Source organism: Salminus brasiliensis, chromosome 3 (genome assembly GCF_030463535.1).
Source record: "Salminus brasiliensis chromosome 3, fSalBra1.hap2, whole genome shotgun sequence".
NCBI classification, from domain to species: Eukaryota; Metazoa; Chordata; class Actinopteri; order Characiformes; family Bryconidae; genus Salminus; species Salminus brasiliensis.
Window position 1 is genome coordinate 10,558,997 of NC_132880.1, and position 22,209 is coordinate 10,581,205.

General features: G+C 41.9%; 1 protein-coding gene across 2 annotated transcripts in view; it reads left to right on the plus strand.

Moving 5' to 3' along the window:
* The window catches only part of ptprua (protein tyrosine phosphatase receptor type Ua), a 313,419-nt gene that overhangs the window by 227,005 nt on the left and 64,205 nt on the right, over window positions 1–22,209 (plus strand). For both annotated transcript variants that reach the window (XM_072675423.1, XM_072675424.1), the window contains exons 11-13: window positions 1,231–1,333; window positions 5,721–6,009; window positions 12,982–13,018. In XM_072675423.1, coding sequence (XP_072531524.1) covers window positions 1,231–1,333; window positions 5,721–6,009; window positions 12,982–13,018 — 429 coding nt within the window. The remainder of the gene's footprint in view (window positions 1–1,230; window positions 1,334–5,720; window positions 6,010–12,981; window positions 13,019–22,209) is intronic.

The window sequence follows — 22,209 nt, forward strand, 5'->3', positions numbered from 1 at the left end:
TATGGTCAAAGGGTGGTGCAAAGATGTTTTGGGGTTTGGCACTGGATGTCTTGACTGTGTGCATGGCTTGACAGTTAGGAGAGTGAAGTGCTGTAGAGTTCTGAAGAGGAACACTGCAGAATACCTGTACAGAGATCTCCAAACAGCAGTTGGGATAAGGCACCAAAATCTACTGAACCAGGAGTGTAGCACCAGTAGATTTAATTCCTTGTTGATATCTCATGTTTACCTACTGCTTATTATTCAGCTGGCTCAGACATTGACCGGTTTGCCTCAGCCCTCTTGCTAATTGACTACCGTTAATAAGTAAGGATGTGCTGGAGGCTGCTCCTCTGTGCTGGTCCCAGGGGGGTGAGGCTCACTCTCGCACACTCCCACAGCCGTGCTCTCTATGGCCCTGTGAAGGCCGAGGTGTTTTAATTCGCTTCCCACATGTGGGAGGCCTGCGCCAAGCAGGCAGGGGGCAAACACAATGGAGTGTAATTTATGAGCTTTCGAGTGCGAGTGTGTGAGTGTGCTTGTGTGGATTTGTGTGTCTATGTTAAATGATGTAACTGAATTCAAACACTTTATTCAGAATAGACAGATGCCTTCTGAATATATAGGAATGCAGTTGCAAAATAATGTCACTTTTTATGCTTAAGTTCCTGGAAGGTTTGATTAGTAGGACACAAACGTGTAGTTTGCATTTTCAGACATCATTACACCAAACAGAACTTCTAATTCAGCTTGCTTGTGTATGTCAGTCACTTGTATTTTTTAGCCTATTCAGCCTATTAGGTGTCCTCATAGTTCAGTACCACATGTTTTTTTGCTAATTATACCTTAACACAGCTAACCTTCCTGCTAACCAGGCCCCATCACAGCTTTATTAATCTCCCAAAAATGTATATAGTTCCTCAGCCATTTTCCTGCTAACCAGACTGAAACACAGCCTTTTATATCTCCAAAATAAATCCATAGTTCAGTACCAGCTGCCCAGCTTTTCAGACCTAATCACAGCTTTACTAACTGTTCTACCAAACAGACCCTAACACAGTCTTATTGATCTCCAAAATAAATCCCATATTTCATCTCTACCTTTCCTGTTAACCAGAACCAGAACTTAATCATTCAACAGATTTAGATACAGATAGTGTTGTGGGGCTCTCTGTGTTTCTGCATGCATGGTTACTTTAAAATGTCTCTCTCTGTCTCTCGCTCTCTCTCTCTCTCTCTCTCTCTGTTCAGCTCCTGCGTTTGACTATGACGACATCCCCTCCCCTCTGAGTGAGTCTGAGAGCACTATCACAGTACTGTTGCGGCCGGCCCTGGGTAGAGGAGCTCCTGTCAGGTACTCAACTGCTGCTCTCCAGCCACACAAATCTCACCATGTGCCCTTCCGCTCACCTCTTACGTGTTTAGCCCCATCGCTGAAGGGTAAATTTATGTGCTTACTGTTGCCATGGCAGCAGTGGGAAAAATCTTGCTTTATCTGCCATGTGTGAAGCCCTGTCTTCTGAATTACTGCACTGTTCTTTTCCTTTTACTGCATATTGTGAGTGATGACGGTGGATCAACTTGTGCACCACTTTAAATGTAATCACTCATATTTTACTTGTTTATTTAACATAGTTTACTTTTAAAAGTAATGACTATTAAGGGAGAAAAAAGTTAAACCTTTCTATACTGTGTGCAGAATTATTAGGCAAATGAGTATTTTGATCACATCATCCTTTTTATACATGTTGTCCTGCTCCAAGCTCTATAGGCTTGAAAGCCAACTACCAATCAAGTAAATCAGGTGATGTGCATCTCTGTAATGAGAAGGGGTGTGGTCTAATGACATCAACACCCTATATAAGGTGTGCTTAATTATTAGGCAACTTCCTTTCCTTTGGCAAAATGGGTCAGAAGAGAGATTTGACGGACTCTGAAAAGTAAACAATTGTGAGATGTCTTGCAGAGGGATGCAGCAGTCTTGAAATTGCCAAACTTTTGAAGTGTGATCACCGAACAATCAAGTGTTTCATGGCAAATAGCCAACAGGGTCGCAAGAAACATGTTGACAAAAAAAAGACGCAAAATAACTGCCCATGAATTGAGGAAAATCAAGCGTGAAGCTGCCAAGATGCCATTTGCCACGTTTTGCCACATTTTAGAGCTGCAACGTTACTGGAGTATCAAAAAGCACAAGGTGTGCGATACTCAGGGACATGGCCAAGGTAAGGAAGGCTGAAAAACGACAACCTTTGAACAAGAAACATAAGATAAAACGTCAAGACTGGGCCAAGAAATATCTTAAGACTGATTTTTTGGTTTTATGGACTGATGAAATGCGAGTGACTCTTGATGGGCCAGATGGATGGGCCGAGATGGATGGGCAGAGAGCATTCCGACTCAGACGTCAGCAAGGTGGAGGTGGGGTACTGGTATCATCAAAGATGAACTTGTGGGACCTTTTTGGGTTGAGGATGGAGTGAAGCTCAACTACCAGACCTACTGCCAGTTTCTGGAAGACACCTTCTTCAAGCAGTGGTACAGAAAGAAAAACATGATTTTCATGCAGGACAATGCTCCATCACAGGCATCCAAACACTCCACAGCGTGGCTGACCAGTAAGGGTCTAAAAGATGAAAAAATTATGAAATGGCCCCCTTGTTTACCTGATCTGAACCCTATAGAGAACATGTGGTCCCTAATGAAATATGAGATCTACAGGAAGGGAAAACAGTACACCTCTCTGAACAGTGTCTGAACAGATCAAGCAACTGACAGAATCTATGGATGGAAGGCTTTTGAGTGTCATCGTAAAGAAAGCTATATTGGTCACTGATTTGTTTTTGGTTTTGTTTTTTAATGTCAGAAATGTTTATTTCTAAATGTTGTTATATTGGTTTACCTGGTGAAAATAAACAAGTGAGATTGGTATATATTTGTTTTTTATTAAGTTGCCTAATAATTCTGCACAGTAATAGTTACCTGCACAAACAGATATCCTCCTAAGATAGCCAAATCTTTAAAAAAAAAAAAACACTCCAACTTCCAAAAATATTAAGCTTTGATATTTATGAGTCTTTTGGGTTGATTGAGAACATAGTTGTTGTTCAATAATTAAAAGAATCCTCTTAAATACAACTTGCCTAATAATTCTGCACACACTGTACATACAAAGAATGCGAGTTCTCTTTATGAATCACAATTGTTCTAGTTTACTAGTTAAGAAACGGCCATGGTCAAGTCTAGCATTTTAGTTGCACCAACATGACCTTTGGTGTAACATGTTTAGCTGATTAATGTACATAGATTCATGTATGGAAGTAAGAACTGTTATATCTGTTTACTTTATACAGAATCTTACTTCTCACCCACAACTGGCATACTAGCTCTCCAGCATTTCCCCTGCTAAACTTTACATTTCAAAATTAAAAGAATGATTTGGTGAAAACTCTGTATTGAGGAAAATAACCTGTACTGCTAACATGTACTGTGTCCTAAACTACATGCATTACATGTGTTTACAGAAATGATTTGGGTCACCTTTTGCTTCTAGTGTTAGCTCATAGCCTTGTAGCACCAGCACTAAGCTAATGAAGAAATTTGGACACCAAACAATTTCTGACTGATCTATATTTCTTCCCGTACAGAGATCTGATATTTGGCCCTATATGCTCATATATCATTAAGAATTGGGCATATATTTCAAAATATATTATTATCATAAATGTAGCATGTGCATAATATATAGATTGGTGGATATGGATAAGTAAATAAATATATGTATATATGTAACAAACATATTAATATTGGTTGCTTTACATCAACTTCCATCAAAAGTTTTTTTGCCTGTCTTTTGCAAAAAGTCTTTTGCTTCTCCTGTAAAGCTGCCATTTTGAAGGTACAAGGTTTTATATGACAGCCTTGATATGGTGAATATTAGGGAATTTTATATATTACAACTAGTGTTGCACCGATACAGATACTACAGGGTGGGCCATTTATATGGATACACCTAAATAAAATGGGAATGGTTGGTGATATTAACTTCCTGTTTGTGGCACATTAGTATATGGGAGGGGGGAAACTTTTTAAGATGGGTGGTGACCATGGTGGCCATTTTGAAGTTGGCCATTTTGGATCCAACTTTAGTTTTTTTCAATGGGAAGAGGGTCATGTGACACATCTTTTTGAGAATTTCACAAGAAAAACAACGGTGTGCTTGGTTTTAACGTAACTTTATTTACAAGTTTCTGACCACTTATAAATTGTGTTCAAAGTGCTGCCCATTGTGTTGGATTGTCAATGCAACCCTCTTCTCCCACTCTTCACATGCTGATAGCAACACCGCAGAAGAAATGCTAGCACAGGCTTCCAGCATCCGTATTTTCAGGTGCTGCACATCTCGTATCTTCACAGCATAGGCAATTGCCTTCAGATAGTGGGGCCATTCTTCATCAATGGAAACCTCAAGGCCACTGGATATTTGAAATTGCTACATGATGATGTGTTTCCCTCTTTATGCACTGAAGCTGGCACGTTCCCTGAGTTTTTCCAGAAAGATGGTGCACCATGGTGGTGTTAATATCACCAACCATTCCCATTTTATTTAGGTGTATCCATATAAATGGCCCACCCTGTGGGGCAGTGGTGGCTCAGCGGTTAGAGCGCCGGGATATCGATAACAGGGTTGTGGGTTCGATTCCCGGGCTCGGCAAGCTGCCACTGTTGGGCCCTTGAGCAAGGCCCTTTACCCTCTCTGCTCCCCGGGCGCTGGAGTTGGCTGCCCACCGCTCTGGGTGTGTGTGTGTACTCACTGCCCCTAACACGTGTGTGTGTGTGAGTGTGTGTTCACTACCAGATGGGTTAAATGCGGAGGACACATTTCGCTGTACAGTCCACACTGTACAGTGACGAATACGTGCACCTTTATCCTTTTACCTTTATCCTTTAACCTTTATCAGTATCGGCGCCGATACTTGTACTTACACACAGTTTCGGTATCTGCAATAGAGAGAACTGATACCATAAAGCTTACTGACGCTGTACTTTTTTGCATACTTAATGAAATAAACATTTAAACAACCAGTAAACAGGCAGTCTGACATAGACATTACCATTAAACAGACATTTAATGGAACTTTTAGCATTTGGTGTTTTTGATTCTAAAACCAGAAGTTGAGTTTAAGCAGCTTATTTTAAGGCCACACACAGAAGTTTAGCATCTTATTACACAGAGACAGAGTTTCCTTTTTAATGAAACGTGAATTTTAAACACCAAAAAAAAGCAGTTTGGTCGAGCATAGCAAGATTGTGCTTCCCTACTTGCTTACTGCATTGTGTCGATTTTGATTGTTTCATAGCTCTGAAACTTTTACTCAACCAGTACATGCTGTTCTTTTTAAGGATTATCAGGATTTATGGCCATCTATCAAGTATTTAAGTCATGTTGGTATTGGTATCGGTGCTCTGTATCGGCAGATATCTGAAAATCTGACATCGATATTGGTATCAAAAAGGAAAAAGTGGTATCAGTGCATCCCTAATTATAAGAAATGCTGTACATTATCATATGCTACAGAGCAACACGAGCTTCATTTCTTTACCATGTATCCTTGTTTTTGTATTTCAGGGTTCAGAAAATCACAATGTTTTTTCTAGTTCTTATTTAAGTATCAGCTGCATAAACACCACAAACACTAGCTCAGTATGTGTTGCAGATAGCTATTGTTTGCTCTCCGCAGCACCTACCATGTGGTGGTGGTGGAAGAGGACGGATCACGGCAGGTGAAGAGGAGAGAGCTGGGTCACCAAGACTGCTTCCCAGCTCCCTCATCCCAAAGCGAAGCGCTAGGTAGAGCAGGAGGCACGCCTTCTCATTACTATACTGCAGAGCTCCCTCCTAGTAGCCTGCCAGAGGCCACTCCCTTCACCGTTGGAGACAACCACACCTACAATGGCTACTGGAACACTCCTCTGGATCCCAGCAAGAATTACCTTATCTACTTCCAGGCTGCCAGCAACTTTAGAGGGGTGAGTGGCTAATGGGTGTGTCCCAGTAATCCTAAACAGCTCTTCTTCTTTTCAGTCTCCCAAAAATGTTATATACACAATTTTCCCTTTACCTCCAATTATGTACATTTCATTTTGGTTGTGTTAATAGGTCACAGAGAACAGAAACACAGCTCTAGTTTCTTACTAATTAGCTCTATGATTATGATATAAAGGTTATTGCTGCCCTAAAACAAGTTTTAGAATGCTAGCAGACTAGCAAATTTACAGCTATAACATTAATACCTAATGTTACATAGGTCCCTCTTATCCGCCACAGCAGATGTGAGCATTCTTGGCATTCTTGGTATCTGGCACCAAGACGTTAGCAGCAGGTGGCCTGATGTTTTGGAGATCACAATTTGGCCCTTATTAAAGTGGATCTCTATGCTTGACCATTTTTTTCTGCTTTCAGTGCACCACCTTTAGGAACTGACTGTTCACTTGCTGTCTAATATATCCAACCCTTTAACATATGCCACTGTAGAGGAACATAAATCAGGTTTTTCACTTCACCTGTCAATGGTATTAATGTTTATGCTGATCGTTGCACATGCCCTCACACTACGGGTCTTCTAACCCATTCAAACTGCATCCATGTCTTCACTAAGGTCATGCAGACTTGTTAACTTGGTTCAGGACACAGTCTGATCTACTGTACACTATACAAATTAACAAAACCTTACCATACAGTTTACACACTGCTTTGCATGCACAGGTCACACAGGCATATAACTCTCTTTACATTCTTCATTCTCTTGTTGATGGCAATCCTGTTTATAAATAAATGTACACTTTGGCCAATCCATCACATTAAAATGACACTTAACACAGACACAGAGCTCCAGTGTTGCATGAATCAGTGCTGCAGCAAATTGAACAAGTATGCTAAATAAGATCAGGTTGAATGGCTTTCTATTTGCAAGTTGCAAAGTTCTCTTCACCTTCAGTATGAGTCACGTCATCAAACTGCCAAAGAGTTTCGGATAAATTGACCATGCTTGTTTGGTTAATAGGAGTAAATTGGTCCCACTGAATCTCATTAACTCCTGAACGAGAAGGTGTATGAAGGAAGAGTTCACACAAAGCCTCTTTGTCAGTCATTAGCTGGAGGTATGACTTTACAGATCTATTGTGAAGTCGGTAACACATCCTGGTTTTATTTCTTTTCCTTTTTGTTCACATGCCAGAGCTAGATAAGGTGTAAATTAGTGTGTGTGTTATGTGTTGTAGATCAGATTACTGGTGGCCTATGATGTTTCTTTGGGTTTCCTTTTAATTTACATTTAATTATTTATTCATAGGGTGGTCAAAAATGTTTTAATATTAGCACACTTTTTTCTTTTTGACTACACTTTTTAAACTAAAAAGGAGTTATTGGCTGGAACTTGCTGTGTGTCATCAGATTTAGCACTCTATAATCAGCTTTGCCATTCTGACTGCTTCAATTCTTTTGCATAAACATCTACCACCTTCACGCAATGAGATGGGATGGATTTGACATTTTGCCGTTCTTCACGCTCAATTTGCCCCAGCTAGCTGCAGTTACCTGGACGTTGTGACTTATGGACTGCGGTTTCTAAGCCGTGTGACAGGTTGTCGATGGAACTCCAGTCAATATAATGACTGGGTCTCTCTGTCCCCTTTTTAATATTCAAGCTGGTGCAATTATTCGGTTCCTACTGTGTCTGGGCTGTGGAACAGCTAGGCTTCTGAAAGTAGAATGTTCAGCCTGCCTTGAGTTTTTCACCCAACTCAAAAGTTATCCTGATACAGCTTCCCACCCCCCCATAATCCTAAATAGTTCATTCCTCGCAGAGGAGAGGCACTCCAATTACTTGCTGCTGAGACCAGCACACTGCAGAAAGCAAGCTGTTCAGTGGGATACAGATAGTATTACACTTGCACCACACGTGAGGCTTTGAATATAGATTGGAATCTGACCTCAAAACTCCTTTCTTGTCCACGTTTCAGTGTTGCCTTGCTTGCCATTGCACCACATAGACCAGTATTAGCGGTGCTAGGTGCCATTTCTCTTTGTCTTCAGTCTTTAACACTTTAGCTTCTTAGAGATCATTCATGACCCCACAGTAACTTCCTTCGCAGGTGCACTTTTTTGTTAGTGTCTGGTTTCCAAATGTTGGATGTACTTAGGCAGATTCAGATTCTTCTGATTAAGCTAATAATAATCTTATTGATATTTAGATGCTAATGGAGCTGTGTTAATATTGAAAATATATAGTATTTTCTTCAGATTCTTTTGCTGACTGATGATCCCGAAAGACATGAAAATGCCAAAAACTTTAAGCTGAACTTTATTTGCTGAACTTGTAAATATACATGCATTGTTTTAGCAACAAACACATTTTTTAAGCGGTTGTTTTTAGTCAAAGCAGTCTGAATGAAAACAATGATAAACTGGGTTGTTGGTATATCTAGGACATGCACAGATATGTTAATGCAGTCTTCCTTAAAGGGTATATATACCCTTAGAAAACCATCTTCTTCCCACAATACAGTGTGACCAAGCTTGTAAAAACAAAAAGTCATTATGGTGTCAGAAAAAGCCATTTACACATTTACTTATAATCACTCAGTTTTCAGCAGCATTCATTCCATTCATTGAATGTATAAACATTCTTTTTACAGCTTATTACAGCATTCTGTTAATAGATCCATGAAACTCATCAGTAACAAAGATACAGCAGGCAAAATGAATTGCCCATTCATAAAGTTATGGCAGTAACACATTAATGCTCTCTTTACTGCTGCAATATATTACACAGTTAAAACCAGTCTAAATAAACATGTTGATAAGCTATTTGTTAATTGTTTGTCAACTTGGAACCTGGAAGACCTGTACAACTACTTATTCATGCGATGATCCAATTAGCCAATCATCCGACAGCTGTGCAATGCATAAAATCAGGTGTCAACACTGACAACAAGAATTTTTGCCAAGCCAATTTTAAAATAGTAAATATAATAGTACATATTGCAGTTGTTTTGTTGTGTACACATACATTCATATTCAAAATTTTAGCATTTTTTATCCAGATGAATTGGATGTGACCTTACAAAATGTCATGTGGCGCAACCCTGATTTATCTTAAAATGAATTACATGCTTAACATTTTGTTTTTTACAAGCCTGACATCGTAACAGTAGTAGAATCCCTTTGCGTGCTATATAGAACTATATACAACACATTCTCCATCAGTCTAAGAAACAATTGTACCATGCAAATGAGCAATTTAAGCATGAAATTGCCTTTACTAAAGAACCCCTGAAGATCTGGGTAATGGTAAATGTTTAAACTGTACTTCAACATTAACATGTATTAAATTTGTACAATATTTCTATGCTCCAGTATAATGAAAACAGCTTTAGAATCACCACTCAGCCAGTTCATGCTGGGTCCATCACAACCATTAGGATTAAAGGCTCTCCCACGCTCTCAGACTTGAACGTGCTCCCAAGGACTGGGGACAACATTTAAGATATGCTGTATACTTGCTATTGCGCAATACAATGAGCCCAGCTGATTAGAGTCCCTATTATTCACAGCTAACCAGCTTAACTAAAGTTACCACTGCAGTATATACGAACTTCACAACATAACAGAATAAACGATCAATGATTGTATCAAATAAAAGATCTGACAACCTTACTTCCCATTTCTCACCTCATGAAAGCAGAACCAGGTGCATGTAAGGTGCATTACCGCAACCTAATACAAGAAATCTACAGTTATGAGTCTGACCAGCATCTTCTGCAATTGCATCACCATTGAATTCGTAATGAATGCTGGGTGTTTCCATTCCATTCTTATCGGCAAGTTACCAACAGATGCATCCATGGCTAGTGGTGACTCAGCAGTTAGAGCAATGGGCTATTGATGACAGGGTTGTGGGTTCGATACTGGGGCTCGGCAAGCTGCAACCGATGGGCCTATAAAAAAGGCCTTTCACCCTCTCTGCTACCCGAGTGCTGCAGCTATGGCTGCCAACCACTCTGGGCACATGTGCTCACAGTCACTGTGTGTATTTGATTACTTGTGTGTGTTCACTAACCACACAAATTTCATCCGTGTCCAAAAACAAATGGTGAATATAGTCTTGCCTTGTCCTCAGTTTTTAAGGCAGATAGAGAACGCATCCTGGAACTTTAAGCATTCTGGGTAGATGCATTTGTGATGTAAATGTATTGAAATGTAACTTGGTCAATGGAAGATGACGTCAGGCAAGAACACAAGGCACAAGAAGCAACCCATGTTAAAAATCGCAAGCTTCCTAACCTATCCGGAGCTGATGACGCATGATGATGAGAGCGCGAGGCTGAGAGCATGGTATTGCAGGTAGGCTCTGTATGTAGACACTTTTCGGGTACGCAGGGAGAGAAAGAGAGAGAGCATGGTGAAGTCACTGCCTCTCTGCACTTGTCAGTTGAAATAACTCCCACCTCTTTCTACTCCTCTAAAGCAGTGCGGCTATTGATTTATGCCCCGTGAAAAACAGAACGTAGACGCAAGAGAGGAAAAAACCTTAACACGCACTCTTCTTTGGTCTGCTCTTGACTCGGTTTAGGCCGCCTCTCTCAGTGGCCTATAAAACAAAACTCTCTCTTGTTCCGCCTTGTTCCGTTTACTGGATTTTTTTTTGTGTGCGTGTGTATGTGTGTGCGTGTGGAATATTTCTGGTATAATTGGATATTATGAGTGTGTGATTGTTCGTAAATAAGCACTCACTCGAAAGCGCTGAAGGATCTCTCAGACATTTCACTTACAGTTCATAAGAAGTCCATTCCGCCGTGAGATTATTCAAATGCATTCAGGTTATTGTTTATCTGCCTTGCGCACATTTTCATCTCAATCAGCTGCTGTAAGTCATTTCGGCTCGCGTCACGCTGATCGCTTGGCCGCGCTGACTTAAAAGAAGAGGGGAGAGGCATATTATTTTGACAATTATTCTGGATAATTAGGTGTAGCTCGACAACGACGTAGGCCTTGCTTCGCCTGAATTTCAGCGGTAATTACTTTGACTCAACTTAGCTTGAAAGACATATGGTTGGGATGAGCGTGGTAGAATAAAATGTGAGCAGAAATGAAAGGATGCCAGCAGAGATGCCTACTGTCTCCCCCCCCCACCTTCCTCACACCCCTCCCCACCCCCCTCACACCGCCCCATCTAATTCATCTCAGATGCACAATAGTCAATCATGTCCTTGAGTTGACAGACAGACACGTTTCCATTCTGAATATTGACCAGAAGTATTGGAAAACTCACTGGACCTTGCCATCCTGAGCTCGCCTCCGTAAACGAATGTGTTACGTGACCCGCATGCCTCATTGTTCCCACCACAGCCTGTATGGTTTTTAGCGGCGCAGCGGGATCGGCAATCTTGACAGAGGACAGCAGAGCACGTGTGGCGCCGGGGTCCTGGCTGTTTTTAATAAGACGTTTGAGCGGGTAAATATGTCATCTCTGCACGTGTGAGAGAGGGGCAGGAAGGTGGAATCAACTTGAAACTGAATTTCAATTAAAAAGGTAATTTAACAGCAGTTTAGGGGAGAGGGGTCTTGACTCCAATCTAGGTGCAAGCATTTGCATAATTGTCCCATAAAGCCCAATTTCACATCTGTAAATCTTAATTTGATAATATGTCTCTCTCACACTCTGCATGTGTGCCTATGTTCGTGTGTGTGTTGGGGAAATGGATTGGAAGGCAGGTTGACCCAGTTTCAGGAATTTTTTATTGTCATGTTTTTTTTTTTTGTTTTTGTTTTTTTTTTATTTATTATTCTTAATCCCTAAAGAAGAGATCCTGTCCTGATTTAAAAAGCCATTGCCAACTTGTTGATTTATTTCTAAGCAAACTGAAGCAAGCAAACACTAACATTCCTACATTAGACCATAATTGAGCTTTTAAAGGGTCTTTATCCTACATTCATTATGAATGTTTATCACTTCCCCCAGTTCCTTTAATGATGTTTAATTTGGCACATTGTATAGTTTCATATGTTCATATTTCTTTTTCCCCCAGAATCAAGCAGGCTGTTTTAGTTACTGCGCCTTTGGGCCTAATGTACAGCAGCCATGCTAATCTCACTCCATGAGGTTTAAGTAACTTTAAAACTAAGCACTATGCACGTTGCACTTTTATTGGAACTCCTTCTACTGTACTTGTTCTCTACTTTGGTGTACTGTACTTCAGTGTACTGTTTTCTCTACTTTTGCAATATACCCTCTATGCAGAACGCTAAACTGCACTGTACACTCTTCCTGTGATGCAGTTTACAAACACCAGATCTAATCTTCCTCCACATACTACTACACATGAACAAACTGTGCTCTTCCATTTATGCACAAAAACACCCGGTTGTAATTGCTAACATTCATTACAGTTTACTTATTGGTCCAGTAACTATTGTAACTATTGTTGTCTATTGTTCTTACTCTACTAATACTGTACGACTGTGTATTAGTTTCATTTAGTAATTTAGTATTAGTAAAGTTGAATTGAATTGAGTGGAATTCTACTGCACAACCATGACATTCATGGGGAGAGTCATGAGAAGATAACCTTTTCTGCTTCCTTACCCCAAATTTCAGAAGCAACAGCTAATCAAGCTTGTTGCGTGTTGGAAAGAAGTACGGTGGCACAAAACAAGAATTGAAAGTTTCTTAGCTGACTGCAAAAATCATTTTCAAGATGGTGTTGCCCTGTTTATAAATGAAGTAATAATATACTTACACTGATACAGTACAATACAAATGTGGCACGTAGAGATTGAGCTGAAAAACTGATTCCTTTAATAGAAGGTTACATAACACTGCTTCAAGCAGCCCTGCTATTAAGCATGTCTGCATACGTGTGGTATTACACTATTAATGATTAGCATTGTGTTTCCGTGAAACAGCTCCGATAACCTTCTGTTTTTCTCTGTGTTCACAGGAGACTCGGATCAACTGCATCCGGATTGCCCGGAAAGGTAACTGAGCTTTTTATCTGCTGTGTTTACACACCTGAGGCCATGCCTCCGTGACAGAATGCATGCCTCAGTGTTAATCTAACACCTCAGTAACCATTTCACTCAGTGGGTCATGATATGAATACACAGTGGGAGCTCGCATATTGCTACTGCTGCCGGCCAAATGCAGGCATTGTGCTTGTATGACAGTGTTCTGCAGTAAAGTAGGGAAGCATGTAAGTGTTGTTTTACTACCTTAGTCACAGGTTTCTTGTATGAATAATGTGCCACGCTTTTATACACTAAAAAATAACATGAACTTGCTGTATAGACCTCAATCTTGCATATTTCATAGACATGCTACAGCATTGACATCAAAGACCACATAATACTTTATAATGCATAATACTTCATGCCTACCTCATACATACCTACTAACTGTTCAGGTGGTTAAATAACCTTTTAAAGCCTAAAGCATCAAACATTTGCCAGAAAATTGGAATTCTTTTGAGAACTTTTAAACTCTAAGAACTAAAAATCTACGGATCTTACTGTTGCGCGTAGTGCATGGATAATCCATCTGATTTTATTTTCTTATGTATGTAATTAGTTATTATTTATGTTGCAGAGATTTTAAACGACGATACACTTGGGTTACATCCCATTTTTTCAATTGTTTTCCAATATTTTGTGAAAGGACCTAATCTCAATTGCAACACACAGTCATCTGAAAAACAAAGGACACCCTGTATGAATTCTATGATTTTACCTATCAGGACAAGTCTTTAAATTAGGTAATAACCTCAGATGAACACTACACAACAGATTCCACTATGTCATTATTTATTTAACAAAAATGAAGCCAATATGGGTGACAAATAATGAGCAATCTTCATGATTCAGAAGCCTTTAAGCTTGTAATAACTTCAGTCTCTGTTCTGGAGGAATTTTGACCTACTCTTCTTTACAACGTTGCTTTGGTTCATTGAGGCTTGCGGGGATTTGTTTATGCACAGCTCTGGCAAGGTCCTGCCACAGCATTTCAGTTGGGTTGAAGTCGAGACTTTGACTGGCCCATTGCAACACCTTGATTCTTTTCTTTTTTCAGTCATTTTATTGTAGATTTGCTGGTGTGCTTAGGATCATTGTCTTGTTGCATGGCCCAATTCTGTCCAAGCTTTAGCAGTTGCATAGATGGTCTCTCTTAAATACTTTGGTATACTGCGAATTTCCCCTGTAAACCCTTCCAAACAAGCCATACTTGACTCTTTTCTAATTGTACTGTCATGGACTTGAACATTTAACCAGCATTTAACTCAATCTTTGAGCATTACATGGTTTGAACTTGGAGTGAATTTGCTGGAACGCCCAGTGCTGGGAAGATTGGCAGCATAAATGTTTCCCACTTGAGAAATATTTTTCTCACTGTCGAATGATTGTTTGGAATTGTCCTTATAACCCTTTCCCTGATTGTTGGGCAGCAACAATTGCTATAAGATAATTGCTGATGTCTTTCCTCTTTAGCACTGTGTTAACACATACCTGAATGCTCCAGACCAGCAAACTGCCAAATCTTCTGTTTTATAAAGATGGTCACACCTGCTCATGATCAGTTAATCAAAAGCATTTGACTACCAGCACCTGGCTGCTATTTATGTTCTTAATTCCTATGGAAGCAGCGAGGGTGCACTTAATAATTCACACACTGATTCTGCATTTTGGCTTTGTCCTAGATAATTAATTTTAAATCAGTAATGACACAGTGAAATCAGCCATATGTTTTTGTTCATCTGAGGATGTATTTACTTAATTTTAAGACCTTTTCCTTTTAATTATGTCCTGATACACAAAATCATGGAATTCAAAGAGGGTGTACTTTGTCTTTCACGTGACTGTGTAACCAGCCCCCCACACCCACTACACATTTTTCCATTAAAGCAGTCAAACCAGGGACAAACATTAAGGGCTGTCAGTTACTGGAATGCTGAACAGAACTTCACATCCATCTCAAAATTATAACCCAGTCACACTTATTCTTTCTTCTTAATATTGTTTTTTTTCCCTTGTCGTTGTTATCCTGTTCTTATTGTTATCAGCGCTGTCTTTGTGGGCTTTTTAGAGTACAGTGTTAAAAAAGAATAATAAAGCTTTCATTGTTATGATTGTAGCTTAGGCTAATGATATGGACAGCAGTTCTAGGCTGAGTATACCATCCTATTAATATTTGATGATATTGCTTTTCATTTCAGCTTTTTTTTTTTTTGCAATATTATATCTAATAAATAATGGGCATTATATTATAGATATAATAGAGTTTTCCAGATAATTGTAGTATTAGCCATTTACTATTTGCATCAAATTGTATTGTCAAATTGATTCTGAAAGAAAATACATGAACAGTAAATAAATAATATGTTGGTTTTCTGTTTGGTTTCCCATAACTATAAGACATTGGATCAAAACTGTCCAATTAAAACCAACTTTGTCAGGTATATAGGATGTTCTTTTACTGTACCAGTACTAAGGAAGCATATGGAATAGATGTTTCTTCAAATGTGGGCAGTTTAAGTAGGCGCATGCAAAAGTTTAGACACCTCTGGTTTCTGTTACTGTGAGTAGTTAAGTGAGTAGAAGATTAACTAATAGTTTAAAAAATGATTCATTGATCTTAGTTATAGGTAAATGCTTATCAACCTTTTTGACAGTTTCTTACTCTGTCAAATTTGCAAGTCTTGAAACGAAACTGTAAGTGTAAAATCAAACCCTTTGTGTGTTGATTAAAGGCGAACACATTTTGTTTTCATTCACAGCTAAATTAGTGCCAAATCATTCCTAATTTGACCTGTTAATCAATGCTTACTTTACCAGTGTACTTTCTAAACCCACAGATGCTGAGCTAGATTTGCAACTACTGTTTACCTAAATCTAGTTTTGCAACAGAACTCTAGAAAAAAATGTATTAATTCACAGTAGTGGCTCAGTGCTTGGAGCTCTGGATTATTGAACACAGGGTTGTGGCTTCGATACCCAAGTGCACTATGCTGCGACTCTTGGGCCCTTGAGAAAGACCCTTGAACTCTCTGCTGTACCGTAGCATGGCTGACCCTACAATCTGACCATGACTTTCTTAGCTGGGATATACAGTGAGTCCAAGAAGTATTTGATCCCTTGCTGACTTTCTTTGTTTGCCCACTAATAAAGACACTATCCTTCTGCACTTTTAATGGTAGATATATTCTAACATGGAGAGACAGAATATCAAGACAAAAATCCAGAATATAATTTTAAAGAATATATTTTAATTAATTTGTATTTCAATGAGGAAAATAAGTATTTGATCCCTCTTGCCAAACACACTCAATACTTAGTGGCAAAGCCTTTGTTTGCAAGCACAGCGGTGAGACGTTTGTTGTAGTTAACCACAAGTTTAGCACACACACCAGGGGGAATTTTGGCCCACTCTTCTTTGCAGATCCTCTCTAAATCATGAAGGTTGGTGGGCTGTCGCTTGGCAACTCTGACCTTCAGCTCCCTCCATAGATTTTCGATCGGATTGAGGTCTGGCGACTGGCTGGGCCACTCCATGACCTTAATGTGATTTTTCTTGAGCCAATCCTTTGTTGCCTTTGCTGTATGTTTAGGGTCGTTATCATGTTGGAAGACCCAACCACGGCCCATTTTCAGATCCCTGGCAGAGGGGAGGAGGTTGTCCCTCAGGATTGTGCGGCACATGGCTCCATCCATCTTCCCAGTGATGCGGTGAAGTAGCCCTGTACCCTTGGCAGAGAAACACCCCCAAAACATTATGCTTCCACCTCCATGCTTGACGGTGGGCACAGTGTTCTTGGGGTCATAGGCAGCATTTTTCTTCCTCCACACATGGCGGGTGGAGTTGAGGCCAAAAAGTTCAATTTTGGTCTCGTCTGACCACAAAACCTTCTCCCAATAACTTGGTTCATCTTTCAAATGATCATTGGCATACTTGAGGCGCGCCTCCACATGTGCTCTCTTCAGCAGGGGTACCTTTCGGGCACTGCAGGATGTGAATCCATTGTTGCGCAAAGTGTTGCCAATTGTTTCCTTGCAAACTGTGATCCCAGCTGCCTTCAGGTCATTTGCTAACTCCTGCCGAGTGGTTGCAGGACGATTTCTGACTGTTCTCAGCATCATTGCCACCCCACGAGGCGAAATCTTCTTTGGAGCACCGGGCCGAGGTCTGTTGATTGTCATGTTATACTCTTTAAACTTTCTGATAATTGCACCAATAGTTGTTACTTTCACATCCAACACCTTACTAATCTTTTTGTAGCCCATTCCAGCTTTGTGAAGGTCAACAATTCTGACTCTGAGGTCCTGTGACAGCTCTTTGGTTTTACCCATGTTGGAGACTTGAAATCTGTGTGATCTGTCTGATTCTGTGGACAGGTGTTTTTCACACAAGTGATTAGTGAGAACAGGTGGCTTCAGGTCAGGTAACAAGTTGATTGGGAGTGTCTAACTGGTCTGTAAAAGCCAGAACTGCTAATGAATACTAAGGGATCAAATACTTATTTCACTCCATGAAATACAAATCAATTAATATATATTCCTTAGATTTATTTTCTGGATTTTCTTTTTAATATTCTGTCTCTCCATGTAAGAATACATCTACCATTAAAAGTATAGAATGATCATGTCTTTATTAGTGGGCCAACGAAGAAAATCAGCAAGGGATCAAATACTTCTTGGACTCACTGTACATAGAAAAGAATTTCAGTGTATTTTACAAGTACAGAAAAAGGCATATTATTTTATTATATATTATTTTATATATTATTAATAAATTTAACCCTGACACTAAACCTAACTTCAGCTTTAAGTTCAACCCATCCCCTAAACATAATCATAAACCAAACCTTAACCCTGCTAAGAATCAACAGTTTCAACAGATAATCAGATTTGAATGTAATCACTATTGCTGAGCCATAATAAATAGTATTCTTGGATTTTGCCTAAATAGACCTGTTCCATCCTCGTCCAGTGAAAAACACTAAGTATCCCAAACGGAAGAAGTGACCCGTGATGGCCCAAACATTGAATATGTGAATATTTAAGAACTTTTAACAATTTAAACCGTTTTATTGGCTTATGTAAGAAGTGATGTAACCTCACTTAATATTTAACTAGTATGTGTCTGTACTGAGCCGTCACTATCATTTAGTGCTTTCATGGAAAATCTGTTTTACCGTTATCTTGGACGGGAAAACACATTGAGAATGTATTTTCGTTTGGGAAAAGGAATTGAGGTGACGGAGGTGCTTGAGGTTAAGTGCTTTGCTTGGGAGTGCAAAGCTGCATTTGCCAATGAATAGCCCAAGCCGCAGTGCTACCTACAACCCCGCCTGACTTGACCTACTCTAAAAATACATTGGATGTCCAAAGATATTCAGACACTGCCTTTAATTATTAATTAGTAAATTCAGTTACCTTAAAGTTCACCCACCTGCCACAAGTGTTGAGCTGCTCACATACCACTTGTATAATCTCTGTAAAAAAAACTAGAAGCACTACTAATAGAATGGGATGCACTGAATCAGCTGTTCATGAGCCTATTGTCACTGTACTCAATGCCAGGCATCAGCTGGAGGGGCTGCATTCTTTGGATTGATGGATGATTGAGCTGCATCCAATAATGGTGGAGTTTCACCCAGTATTTTAATGCATTTTGAAGTTTGAATTTTTAAAACTATTTAAAAATATTTATCACTGACACTTGGATGCGTTGGAGTGGCGTTTGTGACTAATCACCCAATGTCAGTATCTGACATTCACAAATTCTCTTGTAGCTGAATGCAATCAATACCTTGATAAAAGAGTAGGCTATTACTGCAGCAAAGGGTTAATATCACTTGCCCTCAGAAGAAATGTTGGATGAGCAGGTGGTCATATTGTGTGCATCAGATCTACAAACAAGTGGATATCTTAAAAGTCCTTGAACCCTGATCATCCTCTGGCAGAAGACCTCTAGAGATGGTTTGCGACGTTTTTTATCTTCTGTAGACCTTTGGCAGTGTCGCATTTCAAAAGCCATCTAATTGCCAGTTGCGCAGAGCCAAAGGGTGTGTGTTCAGGCCAAGAAAGAGAGACTGAGATAGAAGCTGACTGCAGAGTGAAGAAGAGGTACCAGCAGACAACTGCAGAGAGAGGGAGAGTGCTTCAGATCAAAGAGCAACACAAGCATTATCCAGCCTTCTTTAGACAGTGCCACCTCCTTTGATGGGTAACTGTAGCTTATGTGACTGGCCTCTTTTGATTAAGCAGGCCATAGCACCTGCCGACTGGAGAGCCCTCCACGGGCGGTGGCCCGCGACTTCTTGGGGTGACTGCGAGGCCTGGGAGCCGGCTTGTCCGGACAGCGTTCAAGGAACTCCTGGACCAATGCCGGGTCCAGGACGTTACTAGCCGGTTCCCAGGAGCGTTCCTCCAGACCATACCCTTCCCAGTCCAGCAGATACTGCAGTCGGCCCCTGCGCCGTCGGGAGTCCAGTACTTGCCGGACCGTGTAAGTGGGAGTCCCTTCCACCTCTACAGGCTCCAGCGGCGTGTCCGCCGAGGTGGCCTCGTCCAGGGGCCCAGACACCACAGACTTGAGCTGCGACACATGAAACACAGGATGTATACGTGAGTGCGGGGGTAAACGAACCTTAACAGAAACCTCGTTGATGTGCTTGACAACCTCGAATGGACCCATGTACTTAGCTGCCAATGTCCCGTGTGGAGACCCATACGCGATCTCCAGGCGCATATGACGGGGTCTCCCCACGCTTCCGATCGGCCTGTGTCTTGTAGCACCGCAGGAAAGTCTGGATGTGCTGATGGGTCTTGGCCCAGATGGCTTCGCTGCGGCGCATACATGCATCGACTGCTGGTACCTGGGTCTCCGCAGCAGTCCAAGGGGCCAACAGGGGTTGGTAGCCTAACATACACTGATAGGGGGTGAGGCCAGTGGTCGTGCACCTCAGCAAGGTGCCATCTCGGCCCAAACCAGATACCGCGACCAGTCGCTGGGGTAGTCATGACTTCCCCAGCTCCTGGTTAGTGCGCTTGCACTGGCCATTGGTCTGAGGGTGGTATCCTGAGGAAAGACTTACTCACCCCCAGGTGCTCGCAAAACGCACCCCACACCCGGGATGTGAACTGGGCCCCTCTGTCTGATACTATGTCCTCCGGGATTCCGAAATTCCGGAGGACGTGGTCTACCAGGGCTTGGGCTGCCTGCATGGCTGTGGGCAACGTAGGGAACGGGATGAACCTAACCCCCCTTGAGAAACGATCCACCACCGTCATCACCACGTGTAACCCCCGGATTCGGGCAGATCCGTGACAAAGTCCACCGGCAGGTGAGACCACGGGCGGTCGGGGATGGGCGGAGGCATGAGCTTCCCCGAAGGGAGCGTCTTGGGGGTTTTGCACAGGGCGCAGGTGCTACATGAAGCGATTATACGGTGAATGTCTGCCCGCATCCCTTCCCACCAGTACTTGGCTGCCAGTAGGTGGAAAGTACGGGTCTCACCTGGGTGGCCGGCCGTTGGAGAGGCGTGGGCCCAACCAATGAGCCTCTCCCGGAACGTGCTCGGTACGTAGACTTTGTCTGGGGGGCACACCGCAGGAACGACAGTGCGGGAAAGCGCCTCGGCTATCTCCGTATCTAGGTCCCATTAAATCGCTGCGACTGAGACAGAAGGTGATAATAAGGGTACCGGGTCGACCTCCCCCCCCTCCGCCGTTTGGTGGATGCGGGAGAGGGCGTCCGCCTTAGTGTTACGGGAGCCCGGCCTGTAGTCAAGTCAAGTGGGTTTATTGTCATTTCAACTACATACAGAGTACACAGTGAAACGAAACAACGTTCCTCCAGGACCATGGTGCAACATAGACAGTGCATACAAGACACAAGTGCAACACAAACAAACAAACAAGTGCGGACAGAACAACACAGTACAGACAGAGGATAATAAATAATGACTGTAGTGTGCAAGTTGTGCAATGTGCGATAAATAGAGTCCAGTGAGGTAGTAAAGTTATTAGTGCAAATGCTTGTGCAAAAAATGCTTCCCATGTTATCTGGGGAAATGGTTGGAAAGAGAGAGAGAGGGAGAGTGTACATGTACCAGAAAGATGTCAGTTCAGAAGTTGAGTTGTGTTGAGTCTGATGGCTTGGGGGAAGAAGCTATTGCAGAGTCTGGTCGTGTTGGACCGGATGCTGCGGTACCTTCTTCCTGATCGCAGGAGGGAGAACAGTCTGTGTGAAGGGTGGGTGGAGTCATCCACAATGCTGGTTGCTTTGCGGATGCAGCGGGTGGTGTAAATGTCCATGACGGAGGGGAGAGAGACTCCCATGATCTTCTCAGCTGTCCTCACAATGCGTTGGAGGGACTTGCGGTCAGAGGCTGTGCAGGTCCCAAACCAGGCAGTGATGCAGCTGCTTAGGATGCTCTCTATGGTTCCCCTATAGAAGAGGGTGAGGATGGGTGGAGGGAGACGGGCCTTTCTCAGCTTCCGGAGGAAGTAGAGACGCTGTTGGGCTTTCTTGGCTGTAGAGCTGGTGTTCAGGGACCAGGTGAGGTTCTCCGCTAGGTGGACACCAAGGAACGTGCTCTTAACGATCTCCACAGAGGAGCCGTTGATGTTAAGCGGAGAGTGGTCCGGTCTTGATTTCCTGAAGTCAACAACCATTTCCTTGGTCTTCTCTACATTCCAGCGAAGGTTGTTGACTGTACACCAGTCTGTCAGCTGCTGCACCTCCTCTCTGTATGCTGACTCGTCGCCTTTGCTGATGAGACCCAGCACAGTTGTATCATCGGCGAACTTTATGATGCTGTTAGAACTGTGTTTCGCAACACAGTCATGAGTCAGCAGGGTGAACAGCAGAGGACTCAGTACACTGCCCTGAGGTGCCCCAGTGTTCATGGTGATGGTGCTGGAGCTGCTGTCTCCGAACCGGACTAACTGGGGCCTTCCTGTCAGGAAGTCCAGGATCCAGTTGCAGAGGGGGGTGTTGAGGCCCAGCAGGCTTAACTTCCTCGTGAGGTTCTGTGGGATGATGGTGTTGAATGCTGAACTGAAGTCTATGAACAGCATTCTGACGTAGGTGTCCTTCTTCTCCAGGTGGGTAAGGGAGAGATGAAGGGTGGTGGTGATGGCATCGTCCGTGGAGCGGTTGGGACGATATGCAA